Source organism: Ranitomeya imitator, chromosome 2 (assembly GCF_032444005.1).
Source record: "Ranitomeya imitator isolate aRanImi1 chromosome 2, aRanImi1.pri, whole genome shotgun sequence".
NCBI lineage: Eukaryota > Metazoa > Chordata > Amphibia > Anura > Dendrobatidae > Ranitomeya > Ranitomeya imitator.
The window spans coordinates 326,218,629-326,238,130 of record NC_091283.1 but is presented as its reverse complement, the minus strand read 5'-3'; the positions used below and the strand labels follow the sequence as shown (position 1 = coordinate 326,238,130).

The 19,502-nt window shown below is 43.0% G+C and overlaps 1 protein-coding gene across 1 annotated transcript in view; it reads left to right on the top strand.

The window, feature by feature from the left end:
* The window catches only part of LOC138666484 (zinc finger protein 850-like), a 96,862-nt gene that overhangs the window by 45,352 nt on the left and 32,008 nt on the right, over nt 1–19,502 (top strand). The window contains exons 9-13 of the mRNA XM_069754702.1: nt 14,259–14,318; nt 15,209–15,358; nt 15,488–15,664; nt 15,747–15,870; nt 15,954–16,051. Coding sequence (XP_069610803.1) covers nt 14,259–14,318; nt 15,209–15,358; nt 15,488–15,664; nt 15,747–15,870; nt 15,954–16,051 — 609 coding nt within the window. The remainder of the gene's footprint in view (nt 1–14,258; nt 14,319–15,208; nt 15,359–15,487; nt 15,665–15,746; nt 15,871–15,953; nt 16,052–19,502) is intronic.

Here is a 19,502-nt window from a genome sequence, read left to right as displayed (position 1 = left end):
AGCGTTATTTTAACTGGTTCCCTATTTTTTGTTTTTTATATTGTAAATTATATGTACTAATTGATACTTTTTAACTAGCTTTTCAGATTTGGGGTCATTCCATCTTTTCCCACTATCAAAAGATTTCCTTTTACCTTGGTGATGTTTGTGTCGGTGTCTGGCGTTGTGAAGGTCCGGTTGGTGCTCTGTCTTGCTGTGTACTTCTGGGCTGCACCAATAAGAACCATATGAAAAAGAAAAAGAGGAGAATTGTTATTATCATCTTGTTTTTCTTTATTATTCGTGTTTTTACAATTATATACAATATTAGAACTATTTTGGAGTCTTGATACCTGTTATCTTATAATCATTATGCTTGTTAATTTCTATATTCCAGTTTTGACAATTGATGTTTGTATAACTTTGATATATTTATTGAAGCTATTTGATGCTCGTATATTTTTGATATATTTATTACAGCTCAGGGTTGTTTTAGATTTTCGGGTACATCCAGACGCACGTACATGTGCACTGCTTTGGTCTGGCGTTTGGCTTGGCGTCCGGTTACTACAGTAACCGGGGGGAATGACATTGTTCCTCCCTCCGGTTGCATGCAGTGCTGGCTGCTTGGGTCGGCTGCCTGTGAGTGAGGCATCACAGTCCGGTGCGCCGATTGGTGCAGTCCTGCATGACCTTATAGAAACAGTCACATGTGACCACATCGAGCAGTTTCATTGGTTAAAACTTCAAAGGTCCTTGCGGGTACGCTTACCATTATTTAAATTGTTCATGTAACTTGATCACATGTTTCTATTAGAGCCTTCTATTAGTAAAGCCCTTGGAAGGTCCTTGGATTATAAAATCATTATGCCAGCTAACGTGATGCACGCTGAAGTACATCGGTACTGCCCGCTTTTAGCTCTATCACTTTGTAAAGTTACACACCGGTCCTTCACTTGTTCTAATTATTTGCACTATATAGGGAACTCCTTATTTTGTGTTAAGCACGCCTCCTGTTGATGTCCTTTTGGCAAAACGCGCGTCGAGGTGCCCAACAGCGCGGCAGCAAGGGATATCCACCTTTTCCAGCTATGGCCACAGGTACTAGATGAACGCATTTGATAGCATGTTTTGCCACTGTGTAAACACAGGCTGGTGATTGAACCTGGGCAATGGTTTAAAAATATTAATGACTTTTTCTCTTAATAGTATTGTATAACAAACTATTGTCCTTCGGTTCAGTCACTCTCTTAGACCTGTTACATAACTTAAAATCTTAAATATATTCATGGCTATCTATATGTCCCATTACAGATATATATATATCCTCATACCAAGGATGTTCATACTTGTTATCCTTAGTACTCATGGCTCAGTGGTTGCCCTTATGTAGCCCGGCTGTTGTGGCTTTTTTTGTCTCAGATTGTCCTTTGTGCATCTCACATGTATAATGTTAAATGTGATTCTGTCTATTACCTGATATAATTAATAAATTGTATTACTTTTTGATATATACAGATTATTCTATTGCTTCTTTTGTATTTATATAGTTAATATGATATATATAGTTAAATGATTATACATCTGTTGATGTTTTAAGAGGCTACAAATCTATTTGGGAAAAGAAATTATAGGTCTATTATTATCAACCTCATTAGTAGAGGTTGAACAAATGCCTTCTAGATGCAGAGAAGGCATTTGATAGGACTCACTGGGGATTTCTCACTTCCACCCTTGAAAAATTTGGCTTTAGTGGTCCCATCATGAATGGAATAATGGCACTGTATAAAAATCCCTCAGCTAAAGTAATAACAAATAACTATGCTTCGGAAATCTCTAACATCACCAATGGAACGAGACAAGGTTGCCCTCTCTCCCCCATATTATTTGCAATAGTAATGGAAACATTTGCAGAATAAATCTACTAATTAAAGGTATTTCAACAAAAGTCAGAAACTACAAAATAAGTCTATTTGCAGAAAATGTAAGTCTCACCATAACTAATCTTTTAGAATCACTTAGAGAGATAACCAAAACAATAGATGAAATTTCCAATTCTTATTTCATAAAATCAACCAGAACAAATCACAAATTTTGGACTTATGTTTGGATGAGGAACAAAAGGATAATATTAAGAAAGAATTGAACCCCTTAATCCCATATGATGTACTATCCCGTCGAGGTGACCTGGGACTTAATTCCCAGTGACGGGATAGTACGTCATAGGCGATCGCCCGCGCTCATGGGGGGAGCGCGGCTGATTTCCGCCCGGTGTCAGCTATCGCAGCTGACATTCGGCACTATGTGCCAGGAGCGGTCACGGACTGCTCCTGGCACATTAACCCCCGGCACACTGCGATCAAAGATGATTGCAGCATTCCGGCGGCACAGGGAAGCATCGCGCAGGGAGGAAGCTCCCTGCGGGCTTCCCTGAGACCCTTGGAGCAACGCGATGTGATCGCGTTGCTCCGAGGGTCTCCTACCTCCTCCTACCTGCAGGCCCGGATCAAAAATGGCCGCTGGGGGCCTTCCGGGTCCTGCAGGGAGGTGGCTTTCAAGCGCCTGCTCAGTGCAGGTGTCGGGAAGCCTCCCTGCAGTGCCTGTCAGATCGCTGATCTGACACAGTGCACTGCAAAGTGTCAGATCAGCGATCTGTCATTTTACTGTGATGCCCCCTGGTGCAAATTAAAAAAGCAAAAAAAATATTTATATATATTTATGTGTAAAAAAAAAATAATTCCTAAATAAAGGGAAAATATATATATATATATATATATATATATATATATATATATATATATATAATACATATATAAAATAAATACATTTTTTTATCTAAATAAAAAAAAAAAACAATAGAAGTACACATATTTAGTATCGCTGCATCAGTAACGACCAGACCTATAAAACTGTCCCACTAGTTAACCCCTTCAGTGAACACTATATAAAAAAAAAGCAAAAAACGACGCTTTATTATCATACTTCCAAACAAAAAGTGGAATAACACGCGATCAAAAAGACATATAAATAAACATGGTACCGCTGAAAACGTCATCTTGTCCCGCAAAAAAACGAGCCGCCATACAGCATCATCAGCAAAAAAAAATAAAAACGTTATAGTCCTCAGAATAAAGCGATGCAAAAATAATTATTTTTTATATAAAATAGTTTTTATCACATAAAAGCGCCAAAACATAAAAATATGATATAAATGAGGTATCGCTGTAATCGTTCTGACCTGAAGAATAAAACTGCTTTATCAATTTTACCAAAAGTGGAACGGTATAAGCGCCCAACCCAAAGGAATTTCATTAATTGATGGTTTTTGTTCATTCTACCTCACAAAAATCGGAATAAAAAGCGATAAAAAAATGTCACGTGCCCGAAAATGGTACCAATAAAAACGTCAACTTGTCCCACAAAAAAACAAGACTTCACATGTTTGTGTGGACTAAAATATAGAAAAATTATAGCTCTCAAAATGTGGAGATGCAAAAACTATTTTTTGCAATAAAAAGCATCTTTTAGTGTGTAACAGCTGCCAATCATAAAAATCCGCTAAAAAACCCGCTATAAAAGTAAATCAAAAACCCCCATCATCACCCCCTTAGTTAGGGAAAAATAATAAAATTTAAAAAATGTATTTATTTCCATTTTCCCATTAGGGTTAGGATTAGGGTTGGGGCAAAAGTTAGAATTAGGGCTACAGTTAGCGTTGGGGTTAGTGTTAGGGTTGGAGTTAGGGTTGGAGCTTAAATTAGGGTTAGGGTTGGGGCTAAAGTTAGGGTTAGAGCTACAGTTAGGGTTGGGGCTAAGTTAGGGTTAGGGTTGGGGCTAAAGTTAGGGTTAGGGTTGGGGCTATAGTTAGGGTTAGGGTTGGGGCTAAAGTTAGGGTTGGGGCTAAAGTTAGGGTTGAGGCTAAAGTTAGGGTTGGAGCTAAAGTTAGGGCTAGGGTTGGGGCTAAAGTTAGGGTTTGGATTACATTTACGGTTGGGATTAGGGTTGGGATTAGGGTTAGGGTTAGGGTTAATCCCATATGATGTACTATCCCGTCGAGGTGACCTGGGACTTAATTCCCAGTGACGGGATAGTACGTCATAGGCGATCGCCCGCGCTCACGGGGGGAGCGCGGCTGATTTCCGCCCGGTGTCAGCTATCGCAGCTGACATTCGGCACTATGTGCCAGGAGCGGTCACGGACTGCTCCTGGCACATTAACCCCCGGCACACTGCGATCAAAGATGATTGCAGCATTCCGGCGGCACAGGGAAGCATCGCGCAGGGAGGAAGCTCCCTGCGGGCTTCCCTGAGACCCTTGGAGCAACGCGATGTGATCGCGTTGCTCCGAGGGTCTCCTACCTCCTCCTACCTGCAGGCCCGGATCAAAAATGGCCGCTGGGGGCCTTCCGGGTCCTGCAGGGAGGTGGCTTTCAAGCGCCTGCTCAGTGCAGGTGTCGGGAAGCCTCCCTGCAGTGCCTGTCAGATCGCTGATCTGACACAGTGCACTGCAAAGTGTCAGATCAGCGATCTGTCACTTTACTGTGATGCCCCCTGGTGCAAATTAAAAAAGCAAAAAAAATATTTATATATATTTATGTGTAAAAAAAAAAATAATTCCTAAATAAAGGGAAAATATATATATATATATATATATATATATATATATATAATACATATATAAAATAAATACATTTTTTTATCTAAATAAAAAAAAAAAAAATAGAAGTACACATATTTAGTATCGCTGCATCAGTAACGACCAGACCTATAAAACTGTCCCACTAGTTAACCCCTTCAGTGAACACTATATAAAAAAAAAGCAAAAAACGACGCTTTATTATCATACTTCCAAACAAAAAGTGGAATAACACGCGATCAAAAAGACATATAAATAAACATGGTACCGCTGAAAACGTCATCTTGTCCCGCAAAAAAACGAGCCGCCATACAGCATCATCAGCAAAAAAAAATAAAAACGTTATAGTCCTCAGAATAAAGCGATGCAAAAATAATTATTTTTTATATAAAATAGTTTTTATCACATAAAAGCGCCAAAACATAAAAATATGATATAAATGAGGTATCGCTGTAATCGTTCTGACCTGAAGAATAAAACTGCTTTATGAATTTTACCAAAAGTGGAACGGTATAAGCGCCCAACCCAAAGGAATTTCATTAATTGATGGTTTTTGTTCATTCTACCTCACAAAAATCGGAATAAAAAGCGATAAAAAAATGTCACGTGCCCGAAAATGGTACCAATAAAAACGTCAACTTGTCCCACAAAAAAACAAGACTTCACATGTTTGTGTGGACTAAAATATAGAAAAATTATAGCTCTCAAAATGTGGAGATGCAAAAACTATTTTTTGCAATAAAAAGCATCTTTTAGTGTGTAACAGCTGCCAATCATAAAAATCCGCTAAAAAACCCGCTATAAAAGTAAATCAAAAACCCCCATCATCACCCCCTTAGTTAGGGAAAAATAATAAAATTTAAAAAATGTATTTATTTCCATTTTCCCATTAGGGTTAGGATTAGGGTTGGGGCAAAAGTTAGAATTAGGGCTACAGTTAGCGTTGGGGTTAGTGTTAGGGTTGGAGTTAGGGTTGGAGCTTAAATTAGGGTTAGGGTTGGGGCTAAAGTTAGGGTTAGAGCTACAGTTAGGGTTGGGGCTAAGTTAGGGTTAGGGTTGGGGCTAAAGTTAGGGTTAGGGTTGGGGCTATAGTTAGGGTTAGGGTTGGGGCTAAAGTTAGGGTTGGGGCTAAAGTTAGGGTTGAGGCTAAAGTTAGGGTTGGAGCTAAAGTTAGGGCTAGGGTTGGGGCTAAAGTTAGGGTTTGGATTACATTTACGGTTGGGATTAGGGTTGGGATTAGGGTTAGGGGTGTGGTTAGGGTTATGGTTGGGATTAGGGTTAGGGGTGTGTTTGGATTAGGGTTTCAGTTAGAATTGGGGGGTTTCCACTGTGTAGGCACATCAGGGGCTCTCCAAACGCGACATGGCGTCCGATCTCAATTCCAGCCAATTCTGCATTGAAAAAGTAAAACAGTGCTCCTTCTCTTCCGAGCCATGAGCCCAAACAGTGGTTTACCCCACATATGGCATATCAGCGTACTCAGGACAAATAGCACAACAACTTTTGGGGTGCAGTTTATTCTGTTACCCTTGGGAAAATAAAAAATTGGGGGCGAAAAGATCATTTTTGTCAAAAAATATGATTTTTTATTTTTACGGCTCTACATTATAAACCTCTGTGAAGCACTTGGTGGGTCAAAGTGCTCACCACACATCTAGATAAGTTCCTTAGGGGGTCTACTTTCCAAAATGGTGTCACTTGTGGGGGGTTTCAATGGTTAGGCACATCAGGGGCTCTCCAAACGCGACATGGCGTCCCATCTCAATTCCAGTCAATTTTGCATTGAAAAGTGAAATGGCGCTCCTTCCCTTCCGAGCTCTACCATGCCCCCAAACAGTGGTTTAACCCCACATATGGGGTATCAGCGTACTCAGGACAAATTTTACAACAACTTTTGGGGTCCAATTTCTCCTGTTACTCTTGGTAAAATAAAACAAATTGGAGCTGAAGTAAATTTTTTGTGAAAAAAGTTAAAGTTCCAGGATTTATTTGGAGCGGTAAAAGACAAAGGGATGCTAACGCCACACTGCAAAAAAAAATAAAAAATGGAGGCTTAAGTGTACAAATATCACAAACTACTACCTAACCAAATTAATCAAAGTAAAAAATGGATCAACAGTAATGATAACACAGGAGGGTATTACTTGAAAAAGTGTTCAACAATAACAAATCATTAAAATCTCTAATTTTAGCCCATATCTTAGATTCATCGCTTCAATTGCCACAATTTCCAACGCTACAAGCTTCAATTAAATCATTACTACTACTAAACAAATAACTAGTAGATCATCACATCCAGGATGAAATAAAAAATATTCCAAAAAAAACATTAGACTTGAACAAAGAAGACCCAGGAAAACATACTCAGAAGGGAGGTAAGAACATTTCTAAAACAATCCACAGCGAGGAGATTGGAACAAAATAAAATCCTCTAAACTGCATGCTCACAAACGCCAGAAGCCTGACAAACAAGATGGAAGAACTAGAAGCAGAAATATCTACAGGTAACTTTGACATAGTGGGAATAACCAAGACATGGTTAGATGAAAGCTATGACTGGGCAGTTAACTTACAGGGTTACAGTCTGTTTAGAAAGGATCGTAAAAATCGGAGAGGAGGAGGGGTTTGTCTCTATGTAAAGTCTTGTCTAAAGTCCACTTTAAGGGAGGATATTAGTGAAGGAAATGAGGATGTCGAGTCCATATGGGTCGAAATTCATGGAGGGAAAAATGGTAACAAAATTCTCATTGGGGTCTGTTACAAACCCCCAAATATAACAGAAACCATGGAAAGTCTACTTCTAAAGCAGATAGATGAAGCTGCAACCCATAATGAGGTCCTGGTTATGGGGGACTTTAACTACCTGGATATTAACTGGGAAACAGAAACCTGTGAAACCCATAAAGGCAACAGGTTTCTGCTAATAACCAAGAAAAATTATCTTTCACCATTGGTGCAGAATCCAACCAGAGGAGCAGCACTACTACTAATACTATCTAATAGACCAGACAGAATAACAAATCTGCAGGTAGTTGGGCATCTAGGAAATAGCGACCACAATATTGTACAGTTTCACCTGTCTTTCACTAGGGGGACTTGTCAGGGAGTCACAAAAACACTGAACTTTAGGAAGGCAAAGTTTGACCAGCTTAGAGATGCCCTTAATCTGGTAGACTGGGACAATATCCTCAGAAATAAGAATACAGATAATAAATGGGTAATGTTTAAGAACATCCTGAATAGGCAGTGTAAGCGGTTTATACCTTGTGGGAATAAAAGGACTAGAAATAGGAAAAACCCAATGTGGCTAAACAAAGAAGTAAGACAGGCAATTAACAGTAAAAAGAAAGCATTTGCATTACTAAAGCAGGATGGCACCATTGAAGCTCTAAAAAACTATAGGGAGAAAAATACTTTATCTAAAAAACTAATTAAAGCTGCCAAAAAGGAAAAAGAGAAGCACATTGCTAAGGAGAGTAAAACTAATCCCAAACTGTTCTTCAACTATATCAATAGTAAAAGAATAAAAACTGAAAATGTAGGCCCCTTAAAAAATAGTGAGGAAAGAATGGTTGTAGATGACGAGGAAAAAGCTAACATATTAAACACCTTCTTCTCCACGGTATTCACGGTGGAAAATGAAATGCTAGGTGAAATCCCAAGAAACAATGAAAACCCTATATTAAGGGTCACCAATCTAACCCAAGAAGAGGTGCGGAACCGGCTAAATAAGATTAAAATAGATAAATCTCCGGGTCCGGATGGCATACACCCACGAGTACTAAGAGAACTAAGTAATGTAATAGATAAACCATTATTTCTTATTTTTAGGGAATCTATAGCGACAGGGTCTGTTCCGAAGGACTGGCGCATAGCAAATGTGGTGCCAATATTTAAAAAGGGCTCTAAAAGTCAACCTGGAAATTATAGGCCAGTAAGTCTAACCTCTATTGTTGGTAAAATATTTGAAGGGTTTCTGAGGGATGTTATTCTGGATTATCTCAATGAGAATAACTGTTTAACTCCATATCAGCATGGGTTTATGAGAAATCGCTCCTGTCAAACCAATCTAATCAGTTTTTATGAAGAGGTAAGCTATAGGCTGGACCACGGTGAGTCATTGGACGTGGTATATCTCGATTTTTCCAAAGCGTTTGATACCGTGCAGCACAAGAGGTTGGTACACAACATGAGAATGCTTGGTCTGGGGGAAAATGTGTGTAAATGGGTTAGTAACTGGCTTAGTGATAGAAAGCAAAGGGTGGTTATAAATGGTATAGTCTCTAACTGGGTTGCTGTGACCAGTGGGGTACCGCAGGGGTCAGTATTGGGACCTGTTCTCTTCAACATATTCATTAATGATCTGGTAGAAGGTTTATACAGTAAAATATCGATATTTGCAGATGATACAAAACTATGTAAAGCAGTTAATACAAGAGAAGATAGTATTCTGCTACAGATGGATCTGGATAAGTTGGAAACTTGGGCTGAAAGGTGGCAGATGAGGTTTAACAATGATAAATGTAAGGTTATACACATGGGAAGAAGGAATCAATATCACCATTACACACTGAATGGGAAACCACTGGGTAAATCTGACAGGGAGAAGGACTTGGGGATCCTAGTTAATGATAAACTTACCTGGAGCAGCCAGTGCCAGGCAGCAGCTGCCAAGGCAAACAGGATCTTGGGGTGCATTAAAAGAGGTCTGGATACACATGATGAGAGCATTATACTGCCTCTGTACAAATCCCTAGTTAGACCGCACATGGAGTACTGTGTCCAGTTTTGGGCACCGGTGCTCAGGAAGGATATAATGGAACTAGAGAGAGTACAAAGGAGGGCAACAAAATTAATAAAGGGGATGGGAGAACTACAATACCCAGATAGATTAGCGAAATTAGGATTATTTAGTCTAGAAAAAAGACGACTGAGGGGCGATCTAATAACCATGTATAAGTATATAAGGGGACAATACAAATATCTCGCTGAGGATCTGTTTATACCAAGGAAGGTGACGGGCACAAGGGGGCATTCTTTGCGTCTGGAGGAGAGAAGGTTTTTCCACCAACATAGAAGAGGATTCTTTACTGTTAGGGCAGTGAGAATCTGGAATTGCTTGCCTGAGGAGGTGGTGATGGCGAACTCAGTCGAGGGGTTCAAGAGAGGCCTGGATGTCTTCCTGGAGCAGAACAATATTGTATCATACAATTATTAGGTTCTGTAGAAGGACGTAGATCTGGGGATTTATTATGATGGAATATAGGCTGAACTGGATGGACAAATGTCTTTTTTCGGCATTACTAACTATGTTACTATGTTACAATAAGGATTCTGAAATTGGCATTACCATATGTAACATTAGATGAATGGGAAAAAAAGGTGTCAGTCACTTAGAGGACACATATTAAGGCCGGTTTCACACGTCAGTGGCTCCGGTACTTGAGGTGACAGTTTCCTCACGTACCGGAGCCACTGACACACGTAGACACATTCAAATCAATGCATCTGTGCAGATGTCATTGATTTTTTGCGGACCGTGTCTCCGTGTGCCAAACACGGAGACATGTCAGTGTTCGTGGGAGCGCACGGATTACACGGACCCATTAAAGTCAATGGGTCCGTGTAAAACACGTACCGCACACGAATATTGTCCGTGTGCAGTCCGTGTGCCGTGCAGGAGACAGCGCTACATTAAGCGCTGTTCCCCCCACTGGTGCTGAAGCCGCCATTCATATCTTCCCTGCAGCAGTGTTTGCTGTAGAGAAGATATTAATAATCGTGTGTAAAATCAAGATCCATGTCCCCATAGGGGTGGAGCCGCATATTCATTACTGTAAATGAGCGGCCCCACGTGATCGCTCATACAGTAGAAGGTGCGGCCAGGACAGGAAGCAGGCGCCAGCGAGGGAGCCAGGTGAGTATTTTAAGAAGAGCACAGGGGGTGGGAGGGGGGTGGGGACCTGGATCTTGATTTTACACACGATTATTCATATCTTCTCTACAGCAAACGCTGCTGCAGGGAAGATATGAATGGGGCTTCAGCACGATGCAGGGGACAGCGCTAAACTTTAGCGCTGTCTCCTGCACGGTGCGTGTGGTACCCAGTGGGCACTGATGTGCCACACTGATGTGCCACAGAAACGCACGGGCACACGGACGCGGATAATTCCGGTACCGATTTTTCCGGTACCGGAATTATCTGGACGTGTGGGACTGCCCTAAGAAGGAACTAAAGAATTATTACCTTTCTATATACTACAAGAAAAATATAAATTGGATGATATAGAGTTCGTAAAATACTTGGACATTAAAAGATACATAAACAAAAAAACCAGAAACAACTACTACACATACCTAAACCAATAATCACTTTGAGCGAGCAACCTAAGAATGAAATAAAATGGAAAACATGTAGTATATATAAACTTTATAATAGCGACATTGATCTTAAAAAGACAACTAACATGTCAAACTGGGAGAAAGATTTGAACTTTACTCAGGATTCAGAACAATGGAAAAAATCTATTAAAACAGTATATAAATTCAATACATTCGCTACATTGCATGAAACTTATTATTCACTGATCACAAGATGGTACTTTACCCCAGTACAGCACAATCAGTCACCTTTGTGCTGGAGGGAATGTGGGGAAAAAGGAGACATCAAGCCTATCTTTTGGGAATGTACCTTGATTAACCCTGATGTTCTGTTCGGGTCATAGTGACCCGAACAGACTTTTTGCGGCCCTGTAGATTTTTTTCTGTAAGTCTCTAAAACTTGAGACTCCTTGACTTTTCCTCATTTGGGGGGACCTACCTATGAGTATTTTTTTTTTTTTTTTTTCGTTTACTTTTTGCTACACGCAAAAAGTTACACTTGTTGTGTTTGGGTCATAGTGACCCGACATCGCTTTTTACAGCTGTGAGGCCATATTTTCAGTGAAATAGAGGAGTTATAACCTCAGTTGGGTCTATTTATTGCATCTACTATTATATATCAATTGATTTATTTCCTAAATTATTTCAATGGGGTCGTACACGCGCTCTACCGGGGGTATGCATTGAGATCTGCGCACCATAAAAATGGCTTTATATTGATTATTTTTGGTGCGCAGTCTATTCTAAAATGTAGAGTGCATCCGGAGAGATCACTAGGTGTGCACTACACGTGTATATTATGCGCAGAACGGACTGCTCAGAACGCGCTAAGACATTTTTTTTGTAAAGTAAGTCTGTCTTCCTGGCTTATCTGCTTGTTTTCAGAAGGGTTCTTATCTTCTCTGCTCTTATCAGTAAACATATGCTAGCCCAGACATGTTACCTTTCAGTTTCTTTGGAGAGCAGCTGTGTACATACCTCTGTTCCAGGATATCTCTGTTCCAGGCAGTATCTTTGTTTTCTACAGGTATGTTGCTTGTTATGCTTTTACTAATCAATTCTATTGATAGATTGTATATTGTAAAGGAATACTTTTATTTTATTACATGTGATTAGTGTTATTACTGTGTAATACACTGCTCTACACTTAGCATGATAGATTGCTGGATATTGAGCACTAGTATGCTTTGATGTAGTATAGAAGCTCTTATTGTTTTTGAAGCTGTTTTTTTTTCTCAGACTTTATTATTATTGTTTACTTACAAAAGTTTTTTTTTATTACAAAATATGTGTAGTTTTCTATTTTCGTTTTTCTCATTGATCTGTTTTTTTTCAGAAAAAAAAAAAAAGATTTCTAGTTCATTTTTCTTTTTTTTTTTTTACTACCAAACATGTTCACAAACAGTCTAGTAAGCAAAAAGTATAAAAAAAATGGAGTTAGAGTGTCTAAAATCAAGGTTTAATAAGCCGGGTCATAGTGACCCGGAACACTACAAGTGTATAGTAAATGCGAACAAAACAGCAGGGTTAATGAAACATGGAAAAAAGTGGAACAATCGATACAACAGATTACACACAATGATATAAGACTCTCTCTACAATTAACAATTCTAACAATAGGGGTAAATGATATACCAAAAGAAAATATCTATATAGTCTCACATATAATAATGGAAACAAATCACTTAGGCAACGTTCACACTAGCGTTATGCAAGTTTGCGTCGGGCGACGCAGCGGCGACGCATGCGTCATGCGCCCCTATATTTAACATGGGGGACGCATGCGTTTTTTTTTGTTGCGATGTGCGACGCATGCGTCTTTTTTGCCGATAGCGTCGGACCAAGAAAACGCAACAAGTTGCATTTTTCTTGCGTCCAAATTTCGGCAAAAACCGACGCATGCGTCGCAAAACGCAGCGTTTTTGCATGTGTTTTGCTGTGTTTTTGCGTGCGTTGTGCGTTGCGTCGCCGACGCAGCGGCGCACAACGCTAGTGTGAACGTAGCCTTAATTGCATCCCATTGGAAAAGGAAAGACCCTCCAAAAATAGAGGACATCATAGAAGAATAGCTACACATAATGTCTACTAATTTAACCACGCCATAAGACACAATAGATTTCCCAAATACTCAAAAATTTGGGCCCCCTGGAATAAAGAATTCACAACACCATTCACCTAGTCCCCTCTAATCACAAGAGAGAAGGGGAAAAAAAAAACAGATTCTCTGATGTGACCTCCTGGCTCACGCACAATATTAGCAGCACAAGAGTTATATGCTGAAATGTGCCCTGGTGTCACACACTGAGCAAAAGCGACTGATCTGCTGGAAGGTTTCACAGCCACACGGGATCCTATGTATCTGAACTAGCTATCAGCCGCCTAGATAACGTTCTGACCTTCCTGTAGCAGGAGCGGCCTCTCTGCTACACTGACAAAATGGCGCTAAAACAACATGTCCGCTCTTTATCTGGAGAGGGACGTGTGACTTCAGCAGCCAATGACACGAGCCCTTGAGTCTGGACGTTGTGGATGGTATATGCGCACTGATTGGCTGCCGGAATCTCCACACATTGAGATAAGGGGAAAAACACATGCGCCGCTCCTCTAATATCTCCACACCCACTCCCCTCATCAAACGTGTCCCCTCATCATACAGCAGCACTGTCCTAGGCAAAGTCATAACAAAAGTATTAGTGGAAACGCGATGATTTACCGAACTGTGACCGAAGTTTGCCGACTTAGAGTAAAAATAAAAATACTCAAGAAAGCGAACATGAATCTGAATGTGCTACGTTCTGCCGAATTTGAGATTGGCGAATGTTTTCTGAACAAGTTTGCTCATCTCTACTCATATACACACGTGGCTCCGCTTCATACACCTCATACACACACAGCTCCTCTCAGCACACACACTGCTCCGCTCCATACACCTCATACACACATGGCGGCTCCGCTCCGTACTCCTCATACACACGTGGCTCCGCTCCATACACCTCATACACACATGGCTCCTCTCAGCACACACTGCTCCGCTCCATACTCCTCATACACACATGGCGGCTCCGCTCCGTACACCTCGTACACACACGGCTCCGCTCCGTACACCTTGTACACACATGGCTCTGCTACATCCACACTGTAAACCCCTCCTGACCCCACACATAATCTTCCCCTCATCCAGCACCATGACAACCAGCACAGCAGAGTCCTGCATACACTGAGGCCCCTGACCATGTGACCCCTGACTCCTCCCCTCATGTGAGGTCATCACAGGTCCTGTGCGCACAGAACTGCCATATGTGGAGTGCAAATTGCAGTTGGAGGTAGGTGCTGGAGGCTCCATTATTCTCTATGTGGAGTGCGGCTCTGCGGGTGGAGGTCGGTGCTGGAGGCTCCATTATTCTCTATGTGGAGTGCGGCTCTGCGGGTGGAGGTAGGTGCTGGAGGCTCCATTATTCTCTATGTGGAGTGCGGCTCTGGGGGTGGAGGTCGGTGCTGGAGGCTCCATTATTCTCTATGTGGAGTGCGGCTCTGTGGGTGGAGGTAGGTGCTGGAGGCTCCATTATTCTCTATGTGGAGTGTGGCTCTGTGGGTGGAGGTCGGTGCTGGAGGCTCCATTATTCTCTATGTGGAGTGTGGCTCTGCGGGTGGAGGTCGGTGCTGGAGGCTCCATTATTCTCTATGTGGAGTGCGGCTCTGTGGGTGGAGGTCGGTGCTGGAGGCTCCATTATTCTCTATGTGGAGTGTGGCTCTGTGGGTGGAGGTCGGTGCTGGAGGCTCCATTATTCTCTATGTGGAGTGTGGCTCTGTGGGTGGAGGTCGGTGCTGGAGGCTCCATTATTCTCTATGTGGAGTGCGGCTCTGCGGGTGGAGGTCGGTGCTGGAGGCTCCATTATTCTCTATGTGGAGTGTGGCTCTGTGGGTGGAGGTCGGTGCTGGAGGCTCCATTATTCTCTATGTGGAGTGCGGCTCTGGGGGTGGAGATCGGTGCTGGAGGCTCCATTATTCTCTATGTGGAGTGTGGCTCTGCGGGTGGAGGTCGGTGCTGGAGGCTCCATTATTCTCTATGTGGAGTGCGGCTCTGCGGGTGGAGGGATGTGGTGATTCCCCATTACTGGCGCATTAATACTAAAAATATATTGCACAGGGGATATCGCAGCCAATTCCCACAAGAAAATTCCTGGAAACATCGGCTCATCTTCTTCTCATTCAGGTCTCTACAATATCGAATCCTCTCAGTGAAGATCTTCTATATAAGAGAATTTTCCTGATTTACCCATCAAAGATGTATATGAACAGAGACAAGATGGCGGAGAGGATATTACACCTCACCCTAGAGATCCTCTTCCGTCTTACTGGAGAGGTGAGAGATTCTGATGACGTCACATTACATCATTCTTATCTATGGGAATAACAGATGGACAGAACTGGAGAGGTGAGGACTCTGGAAATGTCTGTAGTGAGATTTATTAATGTGTCTCTCCATAACCAGGATTACACAGTAGTGAAGACCTCTAGTGATTGCTGTCAGGACCCTGTGTCTGAGGGAAGGGGAAGACCCCTGAGCCCAATCACAATGCCTCCATCTCACCCCCTGATACATGAGGACATCAATGACCAGAAGGTCCTAGAACTCGCCTACAAGATGATTGAGCTGCTGACTGGAGAGGTGACACTGCTGGGAATGCTGGGACATTATACAGTAACACTATGAAGGGATCGGGGGATGACGGTATCATTGTATGTGTCAGGTTCCTATAAGGTGTCAGGATGTCGCCATCTATTTCTCCATGGAGGAGTGGGAGTATTTAGAAGGACACAAAGATCTGTACAGGGACGTCATGATGGAGGTTCCCCAGCCCCTCACATCACCAGGTAATAGACAGGACTAAATACACACGGCCTGTAATTATCTGTATGTAAATAATGAATTCAGTCCCTGTATGCCTTTCCTCCAGATCTATCCAGTAAGAGGACAACACCAGAGAGATGTCCCCATCCTCTTCTTCCACAGGACTGTAAACAAGAAGATCTCAATGTTCCTCAGGATCATCAGGTAGATGGAGAGAAGGTGTCATGAGATCTCCCCTATGATGTGTAGACGGCTGTGAAGGTCTTGTGCTCAGTCTTGTTTTATCCCCCAGTATTATATGTTTTATACTTGTGTAACACAGGTCGACACAAAAAAATATTCTTTGTAATCATCGCAGTGACATTGTACTTTTCTGAATCCTCTTTTTGTCCTGATTTTAAAAATGTGTATAGTTTTTCTATAGCATGTATAGTTTCCATGGAGCAGCGTCATTATTATAAGGTATAGAAAATATACTGGCGACATTAAGAAATCAGTAATCTGCATATTAGAAAACAATGCTTCACTTTACAAAACAGTTTTTATTGAACCAAAATAATTTCATATGCAAAATAGAAACCAAAATATGAGCAGAAATTAAAATTGCTTGACATTAGACTGTCGTTGATACAATTTTTCCGGGTTGTCCCTATATAACATCCGACAGTGATCTGCCATCATTAAAGGTACCGTCACATTAAGCGACGCTGCAGCGATATAGACAACGATGCCGATCGCTGCAGCGTCGCTGTTTAGTCGATTTGTGGTCTCTGGAGAGCTGTCACACAGACAGCTCTCCAGCGACCAACGATGCCGACGTCCCCGTGTAAACAGGGTAAACATCGGGTTACTAAGCACAGGGCCACGCTTAGTAACCCGATGTTTACCCTGGTTACCATTGTAAATGTAAAAAAAAACAAAAAAAACACTACATACTTACATTCCGGTGTCTGTCGCGTCCCCCGGCGTCAGCTTCCCTGCACTGTGTAAGCGTCGGCCATAAAGCAGAGCGGTGACGTCACCGCTGTGCTCTGCTTTACGGCCGGCCGGCGCTGACACAGTGCAGGGAAGCTGACGCCGGGGGACGCGACAGACACCGGAATGTAAGTATGTAGTGTTTTGTTTTTTTTTTACATTTACAATGGTAACCAGGGTAAAAACAAAAATACTCAAGAAAGCGAACATGAATCTGAATGTGCTACGTTCTGCCGAATTTGAGATTGGCGAATGTTTTCTGAACAAGTTTGCTCATCTCTACTCATAGACACACAGCTCCACTCGGTACACCTCATACACACACAGCTCCTCTCCGCACACACACTGCTCCACTCCATACACCTCATACACCTGGCTCTGCTCCATACACACACTGCTCCGCTCTATACCCACACTGCTCCGCTCCATACCCACACTGCTCCGCTCCATACCCACACTGCTCCGCTCCATACCCACACTGCTCCGCTCCATACCCACACTGCTCCGCTCCATACCCACACTGCTCCGCTCCATACACACACGGCTCCGCTCCATACACACACGGCTCCGCTCCATACACACACGGCTCCGCTCCATACACCTCGCACACACACGGCTGACGGCTCTGCTACATCCACACTGTAAGGCTATGTGCACACGTTCAGGAATCCGCACTCCACATAGAGAATAATGGAGCCTCCAGCACCGACCTCCACCCGCAGAGCTGCACTCCACATAGAGAATAATGGAGCCTCCAGCACCGACCTCCAACCGCAGAGCCGCACTCCACATAGAGAATAATAGAGCCTCCAGCACCGACCTCCACCCGCAGAGCCACACTCCACATAGAGAATAATGGGGCCTCCAGCACCGCTCTCCACCCGCACTCCACATAGAGAATAATGGAGCCACCAGCACCGACCTCCACCAGCAGAGCCACACTCCACATAGAGAATAATGGAGCCACCAGCACCGACCTCCACCAGCAGAGCCACACTCCACATAGAGAATAATGGAGCCTCCAGCACCGACCTCCACCCGCAGAGCCGCACTCCACATAGAGAATAATGGGGCCTCCAGCACCGACCTCCACCCGCAGAGCCGCACTCCACATAGAGAATAATGGAGTTTCCAGCACCGACCTCCACCCGCAGAGCCGCACTCCACATAGAGAATAATGGAGCCTCCAGCACCGACCTCCACCCGCAGAGCCGCACTCCACATAGAGAATAATGGAGCCTCCAGCACCGACCTCCACCCGCAGAGCCGCACTCCACATAGAGAATAATGGGGCCTCCAGCACCTACCTCCACCCGCAGAGCCACACTCCACATAGAGAATAATGGAGCCTCCAGCACCGACCTCCACCCGCAGAGCCGCACTCCACATAGAGAATAATGGAGCCTCCAGCACCGACCGCCACCCGCAGAGCCGCACTCCACATAGAGAATAATGGAGCCTCCAGCACCGACCTCCACCCGCAGAGCCACACTCCACATAGAGAATAATGGAGCCTCCAGCAACTATGTGGAGTGCGGCTCTGCGGGTGGAGGTCGGTGCTGGAGGCTCCATTGTTCTCTTTGTGGAGTGCGGCTCTGCAGGTGAAGGCAGGTGCTGGAGGCACCATAATAATAATTTTTTTTAATTATATAGCGCCAACATATTCCGCAGCACTTTACAATTAAGCGGGGACATGTACAGACAATAAATTCAGTACAAGTTAAGACAATTTAAACAGTGACATTAGGGGTGAGGTCCCTGCTCACAAGCTTACAATCTAAAAGGAAATGGGGGACACAATAGGTGAAAAGTGATTGTTATTTCAGGTCTGGCAGTTATAATAAATAGGGATTTTCATATAAAGCTGCATGATCCGGTCATCAGCCTGTGTGTATAAGTGCAATAGTCAAGTATCAAGTGCAGTTATCGTGTGCATGGAGGGTGTGGAGACAGATGAATAGTAGGGTGCAGATTCAGAATAATATTTGGAAGGAGGGAACAGGACAAAGTTAGTTTACTGAGTAGTTGATGTGGTAGGCTTGTTTGAAGAGATGGGTTTTTAAAGCGCGCTTGAATAGGTCGGGGCTAAGTATCAGTCTGATCGTCTGGGGAAGTGCATTCCAGAGAGCTGGCGCAGCACGAGAGAAGTCTTGGAGATGGAGGTGCGAGGTTAGGATTACGGGGGATGTTAGTCTTAGGTCATTTGTACAACGGAGGGCACGTGTAGGGCCATAGACGGAGATGAGAGAGGAGATATAAGGCGGTGCAGAACTGTGGAGAGTTTTGTGGGTGAAAGAGATGAGTTTATACTGGACCCTGTAGCGAATGGGTAGCCAGTGTAATGACTGGCACAAGATGGAGGCATCGGTGAAGCGGCTGGACAGAAATATGACCCTGGCTGCCGCATTCAAGATGGATTGGAGAGGAGAAAGTTTGGAAAGAGGGAGACCGATCAGAAGAGAGTTGCAGTAGTCCAGACGAGAATGAATAAGAGCGACAGTAAGAGTCTTAGCAGTTTCAAAGGTGAGAAAAGGTCGGATTCTGGAGATGTTTTTAAGATGCAGGTGACAGGAGCGAGTGAGTGATCGGATATAGGGAGTAAAGGAAAGTTCGGTGTCGAATATGACCCCAAGACAGCGGGCATGCTGCTTGGGAGTTATGGTTGAACCCTCCAGGGTAA